Below are 15,688 nucleotides of genomic sequence, written 5' to 3'. Positions count from 1 at the left end.
TTTTCACTCATGTTTAGTTGTTGGGTGAAGCTATTTATTGTCAAAACTGAAACTTGGTGTGTGTGTGGAAGAGAAAAGTTGGAAAACCCTTTTGTAGGAAGAGTATCTAACAGGGCCCCATTAAGACATGACCTGAACCTTGTGTGTGTGAAACCAGTTAGCTAAATGGAGATCAAATAGAAACTAGTGTGTCAAGTTATCAGTGCACTTTATGAAGAACTCAATCACATTCATTCTTTCCATTACCTTTGGGGCATCATCTTCAGCAGCCTCATCATCATCATCTTCACCATAAACCTTGGAGGACAGATCAGCAGGAGGCACAGCCATCTCTTCTTCTGCTGCTGCTGGAGCCTGCTTGGATGTCACCTGGTGTTTAGACATAAAAGAAGAAGACAGTCAGTTCTGACAGCAATCATGAGTTGGGAAATACTTACAGATCACAAAGGTATTATAATCCAGGGCCCCACGAGGGTCACTTTTGGAAGTCTCCCTATCTTAACATCCCAACAGATGCCTAAAAAAGGATCTCACTTCAAAATATTTTCTTCATCATGCAGCAGCTCAGAAAGTGCATTATTGTTATTGTATATACTTTAGTTTGGATGCAGAGAAGTGTTGTCCTGTAGGTTAACAATCACTTATAGAAGGGTCCATACGGAGGGCCCCAGTAAGGACATGAACTGAAACTTGGTGTGTGTGTGGAAGAGAAAAGTTGGAAAACCCTTTTGTAGGAAGAGTATCTAACAGGGCCCCATTAAGACATGACCTGAACCTTGTGTGTGTGAAACCAGTTAGCTAAATGGAGATCAAATAGAAACTAGTGTGTCAAGTTATCAGTGCACTTTATGAAGAACTCAATCACATTCATTCTTTCCATTACCTTTGGGGCATCATCTTCAGCAGCCTCATCATCATCATCTTCACCATAAACCTTGGAGGACAGATCAGCAGGAGGCACAGCCATCTCTTCTTCTGCTGCTGCTGGAGCCTGCTTGGATGTCACCTGGTGTTTAGACATAAAAGAAGAAGACAGTCAGTTCTGACAGGAATCATGAGTTGGGAAATACTTACAGATCACAAAGGTATTATAATCCAGGGCCCCACGAGGGTCACTTTTGGAAGTCTCCCTATCTTAACATCCCAACAGAGGCCCAAAAAAGGATCTCACTTCAAAATATTTTCTTCATCATGCAGCAGCTCAGAAAGTGTATTATTGTTATTGTATATACTTTAGTTTGGATGCAGAGAAGTGTTGTCCTGTAGGTTAACAATCACTTATAGAAGGGTCCATACGGAGGGCCCCAGTAAGGACATGAACTGAAACTTGGTGTGTGTGTGGAAGAGAAAAGTTGGAAAACCCTTTTGTAGGAAGAGTATCTAACAGGGCCCCATTAAGACATGACCTGAACCTTGTGTGTGTGAAACCAGTTAGCTAAATGGAGATCAAATAGAAACTAGTGTGTCAAGTTATCAGTGCACTTTATGAAGAACTCAATCACATTCATTCTTTCCATTACCTTTGGGGCATCATCTTCAGCAGCCTCATCATCATCATCTTCACCATAAACCTTGGAGGACAGATCAGCAGGAGGCACAGCCATCTCTTCTTCTGCTGCTGCTGGAGCCTGCTTAGATGTCACCTGGTGTTTAGACATAAAAGAAGAAGACAGTCAGTTCTGACAGGAATCATGAGTTGGGAAATACTTACAGATCACAAAGGTATTATAATCCAGGGCCCCACGAGGGTCACTTTTGGAAGTCTCCCTATCTTAACATCCCAACAGATGCCTAAAAAAGGATCTCACTTCAAAATATTTTCTTCATCATGCAGCAGCTCAGAAAGTGCATTATTGTTATTGTATATACTTTAGTTTGGATGCAGAGAAGTGTTGTCCTGTAGGTTAACAATCACTTATAGAAGGGTCCATACGGAGGGCCCCAGTAAGGACATGAACTGAAACTTGGTGTGTGTGTGGAAGAGAAAAGTTGGAAAACCCTTTTGTAGGAAGAGTATCTAACAGGGCCCCATTAAGACATGACCTGAACCTTGTGTGTGTGAAACCAGTTAGCTAAATGGAGATCAAATAGAAACTAGTGTGTCAAGTTATCAGTGCACTTTATGAAGAACTCAATCACATTCATTCTTTCCATTACCTTTGGGGCATCATCTTCAGCAGCCTCATCATCATCATCTTCACCATAAACCTTGGAGGACAGATCAGCAGGAGGCACAGCCATCTCTTCTTCTGCTGCTGCTGGAGCCTGCTTGGATGTCACCTGGTGTTTAGACATAAAAGAAGAAGACAGTCAGTTCTGACAGGAATCATGAGTTGGGAAATACTTACAGATCACAAAGGTATTATAATCCAGGGCCCCACGAGGGTCACTTTTGGAAGTCTCCCTATCTTAACATCCCAACAGATGCCTAAAAAAGGATCTCACTTCAAAATATTTTCTTCATCATGCAGCAGCTCAGAAAGTGCATTATTGTTATTGTATATACTTTAGTTTGGATGCAGAGAAGTGTTGTCCTGTAGGTTAACAATCACTTATAGAAGGGTCCATACGGAGGGCCCCAGTAAGGACATGAACTGAAACTTGGTGTGTGTGTGGAAGAGAAAAGTTGGAAAACCCTTTTGTAGGAAGAGTATCTAACAGGGCCCCATTAAGACATGACCTGAACCTTGTGTGTGTGAAACCAGTTAGCTAAATGGAGATCAAATAGAAACTAGTGTGTCAAGTTATCAGTGCACTTTATGAAGAACTCAATCACATTCATTCTTTCCATTACCTTTGGGGCATCATCTTCAGCAGCCTCATCATCATCATCTTCACCATAAACCTTGGAGGACAGATCAGCAGGAGGCACAGCCATCTCTTCTTCTGCTGCTGCTGGAGCCTGCTTGGATGTCACCTGGTGTTTAGACATAAAAGAAGAAGACAGTCAGTTCTGACAGGAATCATGAGTTGGGAAATACTTACAGATCACAAAGGTATTATAATCCAGGGCCCCACGAGGGTCACTTTTGGAAGTCTCCCTATCTTAACATCCCAACAGAGGCCCAAAAAAGGATCTCACTTCAAAATATTTTCTTCATCATGCAGCAGCTCAGAAAGTGCATTATTGTTATTGTATATACTTTAGTTTGGATGCAGAGAAGTGTTGTCCTGTAGGTTAACAATCACTTATAGAAGGGTCCATACGGAGGGCCCCAGTAAGGACATGAACTGAAACTTGGTGTGTGTGTGGAAGAGAAAAGTTGGAAAACCCTTTTGTAGGAAGAGTATCTAACAGGGCCCCATTAAGACATGACCTGAACCTTGTGTGTGTGAAACCAGTTAGCTAAATGGAGATCAAATAGAAACTAGTGTGTCAAGTTATCAGTGCACTTTATGAAGAACTCAATCACATTCATTCTTTCCATTACCTTTGGGGCATCATCTTCAGCAGCCTCATCATCATCATCTTCACCATAAACCTTGGAGGACAGATCAGCAGGAGGCACAGCCATCTCTTCTTCTGCTGCTGCTGGAGCCTGCTTAGATGTCACCTGGTGTTTAGACATAAAAGAAGAAGACAGTCAGTTCTGACAGGAATCATGAGTTGGGAAATACTTACAGATCACAAAGGTATTATAATCCAGGGCCCCACGAGGGTCACTTTTGGAAGTCTCCCTATCTTAACATCCCAACAGATGCCTAAAAAAGGATCTCACTTCAAAATATTTTCTTCATCATGCAGCAGCTCAGAAAGTGCATTATTGTTATTGTATATACTTTAGTTTGGATGCAGAGAAGTGTTGTCCTGTAGGTTAACAATCACTTATAGAAGGGTCCATACGGAGGGCCCCAGTAAGGACATGAACTGAAACTTGGTGTGTGTGTGGAAGAGAAAAGTTGGAAAACCCTTTTGTAGGAAGAGTATCTAACAGGGCCCCATTAAGACATGACCTGAACCTTGTGTGTGTGAAACCAGTTAGCTAAATGGAGATCAAATAGAAACTAGTGTGTCAAGTTATCAGTGCACTTTATGAAGAACTCAATCACATTCATTCTTTCCATTACCTTTGGGGCATCATCTTCAGCAGCCTCATCATCATCATCTTCACCATAAACCTTGGAGGACAGATCAGCAGGAGGCACAGCCATCTCTTCTTCTGCTGCTGCTGGAGCCTGCTTGGATGTCACCTGGTGTTTAGACATAAAAGAAGAAGACAGTCAGTTCTGACAGGAATCATGAGTTGGGAAATACTTACAGATCACAAAGGTATTATAATCCAGGGCCCCACGAGGGTCACTTTTGGAAGTCTCCCTATCTTAACATCCCAACAGATGCCTAAAAAAGGATCTCACTTCAAAATATTTTCTTCATCATGCAGCAGCTCAGAAAGTGCATTATTGTTATTGTATATACTTTAGTTTGGATGCAGAGAAGTGTTGTCCTGTAGGTTAACAATCACTTATAGAAGGGTCCATACGGAGGGCCCCAGTAAGGACATGAACTGAAACTTGGTGTGTGTGGAAGAGAAAAGTTGGAAAACCCTTTTGTAGGAAGAGTATCTAACAGGGCCCCATTAAGACATGACCTGAACCTTGTGTGTGTGAAACCAGTTAGCTAAATGGAGATCAAATAGAAACTAGTGTGTCAAGTTATCAGTGCACTTTATGAAGAACTCAATCACATTCATTCTTTCCATTACCTTTGGGGCATCATCTTCAGCAGCCTCATCATCATCTTCACCATAAACCTTGGAGGACAGATCAGCAGGAGGCACAGCCATCTCTTCTTCTGCTGCTGCTGGAGCCTGCTTGGATGTCACCTGGTGTTTAGACATAAAAGAAGAAGACAGTCAGTTCTGACAGCAATCATGAGTCTGGAAATACTTACAGATCACAAAAGTTTGCTCACTCTACTACTATATTTAATTACTTTTCATGTCCTCAAAGACACCTGACCTAATTATGCATTTTATATAATAATAATGATAATAATAATAATAATAATAATAATAATAATGACATTTCATCTCAAGTTGTGGGAAGTGAAACTAACATCTTTAACAATCATGTAGTGTAACCAATGCATGATCATCATCACCTTTTGACGCCATGGCCATTTTGAATCACCATAGTTGTAACAAAGTTCAGTCCCTACTTCGATGTTCCTCAAAGCAAACAGACACAAATGGGGCCTGTTGTTCACTATAACTTTTTTCATGACGCAGTTCGGAGATTTGTGGTTGTCGTTCACTAATCTTCCATGGGAGCCGTCTTCCTTTGATGCATCAATACTAAAAATAAACAAAAACAATACATCAAATACATATAAACTTTCTAAAATATATCTTCATAGTTTTGTTAGAAGAGCCACTTGAGATTTAAGGTACACTAGGTGTAATATTTCACTAATTTGTTCATCAAATATTTAAGCACGTTTCAGGTCAGTTTCAGGGCAGTCAAGAATCCCCTTATTGCTACTAAAAATACATCTCATAAAGGCCTACTTACCACCACTGGCGTTTCTGCCAATCAAAGTCATACAGAAATGTACTCTGTGTCTCTGAGTAGTTCCTTGATCTGCATTCTTCTGCTGATATGAATTCACCCCTGTACTCCAACACAAAAGAACCTTGCTCGATTGGTTCGGTAGCAAACACTCCTCTTCCTATAATGACACAGAATGAAATAAACTTAAATAAAAGTCACACCAAGTTGCCTTAACTTTTCTCATAAAGCATTAAAAAAAGTCTGTACTCTTTTGCTCCCATGAGCTGACCCCAGATCAATATGTCATCTCCCTCCTTTGGGAAGACCTGTGAGCTTGATTTAATTCTCTAAATGCTCTGGAACATACTATCTCAAATAAAGAGATGACTTTATCTAGTTATAGGCCAGATTGAATGCATGATTATCATTGTGTACAATTGTCGTTCTAAAATTGTCTAAAATGTGACATGACTTTTTAAATATGAAGGTTTTCTGTTTAACAGGGACCATCATGTGACAACTACATGAGCTACAAGCCTGTACTCTGGTTCTCCGTTTGTGTAACTACTTCTATGCATTAACTTAAATGTTACTATTGAATATGCAAAACAGTTTCACATTTTCATTACTTCTTTGGTCTTCTATTGGTCCAGCACTTAACTTAATAGTACTTGAATGTGCTGGACACTTTACATACAGCAGAAATAAAATAAATAACTTTACATTTGTATATTTGATTATACCAGAGTGTACCTGAAACTTCTCTTATGGAAATCAGGCTCATTTATACACACCTACTGTATACCTAAACACATTGGATTTAAACAAGACAGACGATTGAAGCCTCTTATTTCTATAAGATATCTTCTGAATGAAGAATGTTAAAAATGAATAGTATCTAAAAATGTGCGGCTGTAAGTTGCAGCTACTGAAAGCACTAGAGGTAATACCTTTGATATTATTGATAAATCTCACTGCAAACCATGGCTTGTCTCCAGCTGACAGAATATATGAGATTGCATCTTCAACAGGTTTTATCCGGGCCTTCCTTTTGGATGTCATTGCTCTGTGAAAATATTTTTATGACATTAAACAGCTGTGCAGCATGAAAAAACAGATTGCTCATTCACCCCCCAAGAGATGAAGTCTGCTAACCGCTAGCTTCTCTAGTTGTAGCTACTTTAGCAATGACCGCACCATAACAAACAGCGCAGTATACGGATCCACTAGCCACCGATAAAACAGCCACTTATAGCCACAAATAATGCCCAGAACAGAAAGAGAATGACAACTGAATATTCGCCAGGTTAATTAGCCATGTGTTCCACCGGATTCCGTCATCAGAAGGATGATACTTCCGCTAAAAGCGCTAGCATTTAGCTAGCTAGCGCTTAGCTAGCTAGCGCTGCTAACCATTAGCTAGCGCTAGCTAGCGTTAGCTAGCGCTAGCTAGCTAATGGTTAGCAGCTAATTAATAATAATAATAATAATAATTCGCCAGGTTAATTAGCCATGTGTTCCACCGGATTCCGTCATCTGACGGATGATAGTTCCGCGAAAAGTAAGTAAGTGAAAATAAACTTACCTTAATAATTTGAGGTACAGTTGTTACAGCATCGGTCTGTGTTGTCAGTATGTTGACAGTATTAGCTCTCAAACAAATCCCGTTAAATCCCGCGAGACTATGACGCTTAATGGTATTGGCTGATATCACACACACTTCCGGAAGTGTGTGTGTGTGGCTGCAATGGCATCCTCCCACCTTCAGGGGGCAGGGAGCACACCCACTTCACACACACATTTCCACTTTTTGTCACTTTGTGGACAAAGTGAGAAAAAGCTAGAGGAGCATCAGGGAAGGCTCCTGAGCCACTTTAAAGCACTAAACGGTGTGGGGCCCAGCAAAATGGCCCCATGAGGATTCATGGCCCCTTACTGTTGGTGGGCTACAGGTGGTATGAACCCACAAAGTAATAATTACGAGAGCACACACACACACACACACACACACACACACACACACACACACACACATACTCACTTTCACTGAAACCATGGGGCCCAGTGCCAGAAAGATCAAGTCAGACAAACACCTCGCCTGAGACTACTCTAAGCGTCCTAACAAATTGAATGTGTGTGTGGATGGACAAGAGGGAATTAGATCAGTGGTCCTGATTGTATCTGAGTGTGCTGTTGCTGTACCCCTTTCCAGCTCGTCCCCTGGAGGAAATGTGTGTGCCGGGGAGAAAGACAGAGAGAGGAGGAGGAGAGGGAGTTTGGCAGCTGGTTTGATGAAGGATGTACGGAGAATGTTAACCAGACAATCACCTTGCATGTTATTGATTGAGATAGACGAGAGGTAATTAGCACAGAAAAGAAGGGTAAGCTGAGGCCACTTTTAATGTTTTGATACAATGTGTTCTTTCTTTGTACCCATCTACATGCTATGCTCTTTGTGTGTGTGTGAAATATTTGATCAAAGATTTCAGGGTATAACCTCACCTATTCAGAGATTTATACCTAACCATACATGCTGGATACTTTTAAGCCCAGTAAGAAAAATTTTTATAACTGCATTCCCTTAACAAGTCATAAATATCTCACCACGGTATGATGGGCCTGCTCCAGTTGTACTCACGGCATTAATCTACATGTAATCTGACCCCATCCACAGAGTTTGCCTTGCTCTGCAAACAGATAAAATCAACGCTCCGTTTTTGGAATTTCCTTCTCCCATTAAGAGTTGTTGACGTTTATCAAATATCACATAACATGATTATTACAAGATTATTATTACAATATTTAAAAGAGTCAGAGCAAAATCTTAAACCTCAACCACAATGTTTGATGAGAAAATCTAAAATTTTATGATTGTGAGCACAGTGAATGAGCTCTGACATTTTATAGTGTAAAAACTATACCATGTCATCGTGAAAGTTTTTTATTTTTTATTAATCGTTTATTGTTTATCTCATACACGGATGATTTCCACATAAATTGAATTATTGAAACTTTGATACTGTTCAGTATTTTCTATGACACATTTTTTAAAAATACGTTGAAGTCCTGTTATTGACATATGAAATGTTGAAATTCAATAAGTTTTCCAAAAAATCTGCTTAACGTGTTTAGAATAAATTGTAGCTGGAACAGCAAAAGATTTTTAAAGTTGTCTAATACAAAAAAATGAAAACAAACAAAAAAAAAACTTGGTTGCAAAAAGCGACCAGGAGAAGCGGAGTCTTTCAGAAGTAAAGATGGGAATATGTAGATTGGGATCCTGCAGATCCCTTGAGACCTGACACAAATCTTGCGGTTGGTTTTGACATCTCTGTAGGCGGGAGTGGGCGGTGAAAAAATAAACTGTTGGTGTTGGTGAGACACTGGTTCAGGTTCTTAGCTAATGTTAAACATTGTGATGGAGTCAACAAATTAAGCTCAGAGGAGGCTTAAAGCAAGACTTTACATTACAAACAGGAAGCCAGGTGAGTCTTACACCTGGGCAGTTTTGTCTGTTACAAACGTGTTCAGTGCCTTAACTGGATGACGAGAGGAGGAATAAAATCAATGGAACTATTGGGTGTGTTGTCAGGATGAGTCAAGCAGAAAAGGTCAGGATTCTGGTGGGAATGTTGTCATGCAGGACTTGAGACAGAGAGGGGTTCACCACTTTGTCAACGACCACGTCAGCAAAAGGTTTTTAGGATAATTATTGTCATTGTGTCGAGTTTCTTTTTTGTTGCCGAGTGGTGTAAAACCTTGCAAACCTACCACTTTGCTGGAATTAGAAAAAAAAGAAAAAAAAAGAATTGTTGCTAAAGTATTTTAACACTGCAGTGTCAAAGATGATGAATTTAAAAGATGTTATGACTGTTTACTTTCAGGTATATTGTGTACGATTCGCCATCCAAGGTGGAAGTGAGGTAGAGTCATGGTGCTCTGTCATCAGCTTTGGGATCAAAGGATTTATTGTTGCAGGCTTTTATTAGTGCTTTTCAATGGTTTCATTTTTTAAAAACCTGCTTACATAAAAGACATAAAAGATGACGAAAGTGAAAATTAAAAGATAACAAATAGATACAAAGCAGACAGTGACAAATTACAAGACATATAGGCTTTGAACAATTATGACACTTTATGCCATTAAATATTCAGGTCATTCAGAGAAATCTCTGTACGCAAAGGACAAGATGGGAAATCAGTACAGAACGGTTTTTACCTTCGTTCGCACAGTCAGCATGGCAGGGAAAATGGACCCAATTCTCTAGTTCTCTATTACTGCATGAATCCTGAAATCCGGCAAATGCACAAATATAAATCAAGACTACCATGTGAAGAAAAAACTCATCATAGTAACATCCAATACAGATCTCTCTAGAGAAATGTGAAGTTCTTTTTGTAAATGATGCTCACTGATGTTGTTGTCACAGTTTTTGTTCGACGTCCTTTTATGTTGTGCTTTGCTGCAGGAGCCTGTTTTTGGACTCTTACTGTTGGAAGAGCTTATATCTAAGTTCTGAACCTGAAGGTGACCAGTTCTGTGATAATGATAATAGCACTTGCAAGTCCCTTTATTTCCAGTACTAAAATACTTTGATTCTGCCCCTTTAAGTACCTAGATTTATCATAGATTAACTAAAGTTAGACCTTTGGCCCTCATCACCATGATCCACAGGTCTCATTTGCAGGAACTCTTAACTAATTCTCCCATTTAGCACTGCATGGCTAAGAACATGCTGTTCATCCTGATCTTTAATGGCCATGTAATTGTAGAAATCAGTCAGTGGTGAAAGATGTAAATTTGCCAAAGTAAACAAAGCCTAGGATAAGGCAGAAAATGCAGCAGACTGTCATCAGTTCTGATGCCTTGACTGTTGGTTGCGGTTGAGTAAATAGGAACAACATGCCATGCTTCTCACGGTACTGAGCTTTCAGTACTGATTCACACTTTTGATCTTTAAAGACTTTTGCTCTCTTGTGGTTTTAGTTTTTTTTAGTCCAACACTCATCTCTTTTTCCAGCGCTTTACGCATTTTATGCTGAGAAAGGGACAACTGATTTGGATTCTACTTAGATCTGAAATCCTCTACTGTACCGATCTGCTTATTAGATTTAAATAATTTCCTCCACAATTCCGTCAGTGTCATCTCTGTGAGCCCACAGGGGCTATAAATCAGGGGATTACAAAGCCCTCGTCTCTTGGTCGGCAGGCATCTTTATCACCCGCCACATCATGCTGCTGCCGTCTGTGGACTGTAAAAATTAGTTTCACAATGTGCATCAGTTACGAAGGGACAGTCAGCCTTGGATTTGTTGTTGACATTTGAAAATTCTTTGTTAATTTATGTCCAGTCTAAAAAATGATTGTGTGTGTCCTTTCAGCTCACCACTGAGACAACCTTCCTCAACGGCCAAAGTGTGCCTGGTATGTGGAGACGAGGCATCGGGATGTCACTACGGTGTGGTGACATGTGGAAGCTGCAAAGTCTTCTTCAAAAGAGCTGTAGAAGGTAAAGCATTACCCCGCGCTCAAACGAGATAACTCCAATCAGGATTGTGTTGGGTCAGCTGAGAGAGCTAAACATTGTTGGCTACTCACAGAACTACTCTGAAAGAAAAATGCTCACGTTACTCAATAAAACAGAAAACAAGACAAAATACTCTCTTTTTACATTTTGTACAAAATTGAAGTAGCACTAGAGAATTTGGCTTTTTTTTGTTGTTGTTGTTCTTTAGGTCCACCTCCAGTGGTGGAATGGAAAACCACTGTCATAAAAACTAATCTCCCTGTGAACCCTGCACACGTACAGCCATATGCATGAATTTTTTTGTCATGTTGAAGAGGCCACAAAAGCCCTCAAAAATGTCAAGTGACTTGTAAAGCAAAACGATGTGGTGCGGGGCTGGAAATCAAAGTCGTGAACTGCAGTTTATGAGCCCCGGGGCACTCCAGGGCAGTCACAGGCCCCGAAATGCGCATAACAAAGGTTGAGTAGTGTCCTTATAGGCAGTAGAAAGTGGTCAGAACGATATCAGTTTGGAGAATCAGGGAGGTAAGCTAAGATCTATTAAGAAAGGGAATTTTCGCCATTGTAAAACAACTCAAACCTTGAAAATGTAATAGCTGTTTTAGTGAATGCTATATGTGTTGATTATACACATTTGCATTAGACAGTTGTTTTCTTTGTCGCAATTATCTTAACCGCAAAACTTCTGTGTTGCTACGTGCCAAAAACCAAATGTCTCCTCAAACTCTAATTCCAATGCCACTAATAATTATTTACACATTACACCGAAGCTGGTCAGGAAATTGGATATTCCCTGAGATTAAAATGGTGATTTACAATTATTTTTCAGAGAAGTTGAGTGTTTCAAGAAGGACTCAAACATTTTCCTTTTGCAAGGTTGGATCAGTCGCACAACTGCCATTGCTGTTTGCCATGACTTATTAGTTGATTGGATGTCTTAATCGAATTACACTTGTGTAGCTGCATTTAGCAGTAAGGAAATGTTTCTAATTTTATCCAAGAAACACAATTTCTGAGCAGACATTTCTCTGAATTGCACCTATTGAGGAAAAGTGTTCTGATTTGATTTTAATGAGGTAATAGCTGCGGTGCATCTGGAACTACAAAGCAGTGGACACGTTTTGAGGAAATTGCTGGTTACGTGTGAGGGTATTTCAAATTGGATTTGTGATACAGCAAGACACAATGTGACAGCTCATGCTGCTGCACCGCCACACAAATGTTTCCATGTGAAATTCTCTCTTCTCCAGTTGTGTCTGTGGTGTGATGAGGTTGATCCAACTGTGACCAAAACCAATTTCAGAGAATATCCTCATTTTTCCTAAATGTATAACTAGATTTTTGTTTTTCATTACGCTGCTTGTCATGCTTTCTAATTCTTGCTTTTTAATTTTTTTTATTTTTTATCTACAGTGGTCCTTATTTGAGTCTCTAGAAGTCATTCAAACAAACATGTTGTGGCAGGCAGTAAAACAGCTAATTATTTTAAAGCACTTTTTGGAAAACTTATTAATGAATGGCTCATGTCTCTTTATTCTAATTTATACCACACTGTTGCACAAATGCAACACATTACTGTTGAACCTTAGCACTACAGCTGCATATTTATTTTTCCAAGAATCATTAAAATGAAGACAAGTATTGCATTTGTAGAGTGTGACCGAGCCGAGAAAAACATCAGAAAAAGGAAAAATAAAAAATCAGAAATTAGTCGATAAGTCTCCACCAGCAGCCGGTTATGTTATATTTAGCTCAGGGATAATCAGCCGCAGTCATAATGTGCTTTTCATGTTGTGCCTGTTGCCTGAGGACTTGGCCTCAGTCAATTAAATGAGTGTTTGAATGCAAAACACACAGTTAAAGAGCCAGTTCAGACGAGGCGAAAATAGTCACTGCTAGCCTGCTATCAAGCCCTCAAGGTGTTCCATAGGAGGAATTGCACTCATTCTCAATCAAATCATGGCCTAATTTGATGATATTTACACATTGTCATTACAGGGACGTGAAACCAGATTATGTGTCTGGGCTTATCAAATCAGACATGGCGTTGTTCTTGCTTCAAGCCTGCCTGGCAGAAAGAGTGTAGAAGATGTGTAAGATCTGACTTTGAGTGATAGTGTTAGTCAGGTGAGGCAACGGACAGCGCTCACATCTGTGTAAATATGACAATAAAACCATATTTGTCTTTGATATTTCTATTGAGAAGACTCACTTTTTGTGTAATACAGGGCTCTTTCTTTATTCCCGCTAATTGTTTTTTTTCTTTTAAGTTCATGAGCATTATTATCTTTTTTTTTTTTGTATTCAAAACTAAGCAACTGCAACAGTGCAGGCTGAGACAGCGGCCCATGCATTGTTGTGATATCAACAGTGTTGCATGCGAGCCATTACCTCACATGACCTCTCCGCAGCTGCTGCTGAGGTGGAAAGAGAGAGGAAAGGCGAAGCGAAGCAAAGGATGAAAATAGTGCGAGAAGGATTTTGCAAAGTGAAGGGAGGTAGAGGACAGTGAAACAGATACAGCGAGGGAGGAGGGGAGGAAGGACAAAGAAAAAGTCAGACACAGACAGACAGATAAAGAGAGGAGGAGCCGAGAGAGGGAGTAAGTAACAAGGAGAGGGATGGAAAGCGATGTGTCAGCAGTGAGCGCCAGAGAGGTGTATGTTAGGACGTGAGGAGACGTTCTACTCCTCCCCTCTCCAAGTACTTCCTCCTTCTTCTCCTCCTCTTTTTTTCTCAAAGTTACAAAACTTCGACTTGGCACAGGGGGCTACGAAAGAAGACTGCAGAGAGTGGGCATCTGTACAAGGGGAATAATCGAGCCCGTGTTTAATTTCTTTTGGCACAGCCTGCCTCAGGGGACACAACTTTTTAGATAGACGACTAACTCGATAGACGACTAACTGGCTCATGGCCCCTTACTACAGAGCTGGTTAGCATTCTGCAGTCAGCAACGATTCAGATGAAATTCTCTGATTGTACACACTTTTGTTCCTCCTTTATCCAGATCAGACAAGTTGCTATTTGTTAGCTGTTGTTTATTCCTAAATTACTGGACCTTGGCACACTTCTTTGAAGTCTTCATTTTTTTATTTATATCTAGACCATCTGTTTGGAATATCTATTGGCCACCTGGGTGTTTTACTGTCCAAATCTGTTCTCTTACCGTCCTTCTCTAAAGGACAAATATTCACTCCCCTTGATTTTGGTTCGCAACCAAAAGGTACTACGAACTGATCCCTGTACATTTTTTAATCAGAGCCCCATTAAATATACTGTATATATCGTAACAATGTTTTTTACCTTAACTATAGAAGGTAGTTAGCATTTATATGAAACAGACTCATATGAGAGGCTTATCTTATCTTTCCATTGTTTGATAGGTGTAGTTGGTTATAGTTTAGCACAAAGCCTGATCTTGATCCGCTTCTGTTTGCTGCTAAAGTCGGAGAAATTATGGGCAGATCTATGTTTTTTTTTTTTTCATGGTCCTGATTAGGTTTTAGGTAAAGATCATGACTTTCACTACATTTACTGCTTGCCTCTCATCAGAAAGCATCATTCTCTAAAACCCCAATTCTTTTAAGGCTGGGATGCTGTGTTGAAAAAAAAGCAAACAAACAAACAAACAAAAAACAACTTTTCCTTGTTGTGGACGGTACCCTCCTCTGCCTGTGAGTTTGAGGGTTCTACGCAGTATTTTAGCTGTACCTAGAACTGCGCTCTTCTAGGCAGAGATCTGATTTGTTTCTCTGATCTGTTGGAATCATTCTCCCAGTTTCAGGGTCCCAGCTCCAATCCAGCTCTGGCACCACTGTTGCCCTCACTTTCCTTCATCTTTTCAGCTTCCTTCTTCAGCCCGTAATATTTTTCGAGCTTCATACATTCAGACCCATAAATTTATACCCACATTTTACTATTTCAAGAGCAACATGTCTTAAAGTAGTTGGCAAATTAGTTCATTTGTTCCTCAAGTATTTCCTTTTTAGGACCACTTACTTTTCCAACGTTTTGTTGACCACGTCCCATTTATTTAAGATGTATTGCTGCCATCAGATTCAAGATGCACAAATATTTGTCACCAAATAGAAAAATGTCTCACTTTCAGCATTTGATACGTTCTCTGTTTTCAGTTGTGAATTAAATGTTAGATCATGGGATCTGCAAATAGTCTTATTACACAGTGTCCCAACTTTTTTTTGGAACTGGAGTCCATTAGAGATTTCAAATGCTCTTTTTCACACAGCAGCTAAAAGTCAATTATTTTTGAGACACAACTCAAGGTGGTGAGGAGGATATAGGAGGATAAACACAACACTTCCCGTTCCAGTTTCAGATTAAGAGCCCTCTAATGTTTTTTACTTAGACACAAAGCCTTCATATCTTCAGAAGATTTTTATTGTGAGACATTTGCTGGTGAGATATTCATTGCGAAAGATCCAAACTAGTTTTGTAAACCTTATATTAAAACAATGCATGCAAGACAATATCTTTGAGAGAGAGAGAGAGAGAGAGAGAGAGCACAATATTTGTAACGATGCTATGATTTTGAAGGCCTGGTAAAAACCGTGTTGTTTTTTTGTTTTTTCACTCCTGTGCCTTCAGCTGTTTGTGTAAGCCATGTCTCTGGCTCTTATCAAAGACCTGGCACTTAATCCGACTACTGGTCT

General features: G+C 39.9%; 1 protein-coding gene across 1 annotated transcript in view; it reads left to right on the top strand.

The window, feature by feature from the left end:
• Nucleotides 1-15,688, top strand: part of nr3c2 (nuclear receptor subfamily 3, group C, member 2) — a 98,917-nt gene that overhangs the window by 48,781 nt on the left and 34,448 nt on the right. Inside the window, exon 3 of the mRNA XM_075463154.1 lies at nt 10,873-11,000. Coding sequence (XP_075319269.1) covers nt 10,873-11,000 — 128 coding nt within the window. The remainder of the gene's footprint in view (nt 1-10,872; nt 11,001-15,688) is intronic.

Source organism: Odontesthes bonariensis, chromosome 4, assembly GCF_027942865.1.
Source record: "Odontesthes bonariensis isolate fOdoBon6 chromosome 4, fOdoBon6.hap1, whole genome shotgun sequence".
In the NCBI taxonomy this organism is placed as follows: domain Eukaryota; kingdom Metazoa; phylum Chordata; class Actinopteri; order Atheriniformes; family Atherinopsidae; genus Odontesthes; species Odontesthes bonariensis.
This window is presented reverse-complemented; position numbering and strand designations above follow the sequence as displayed.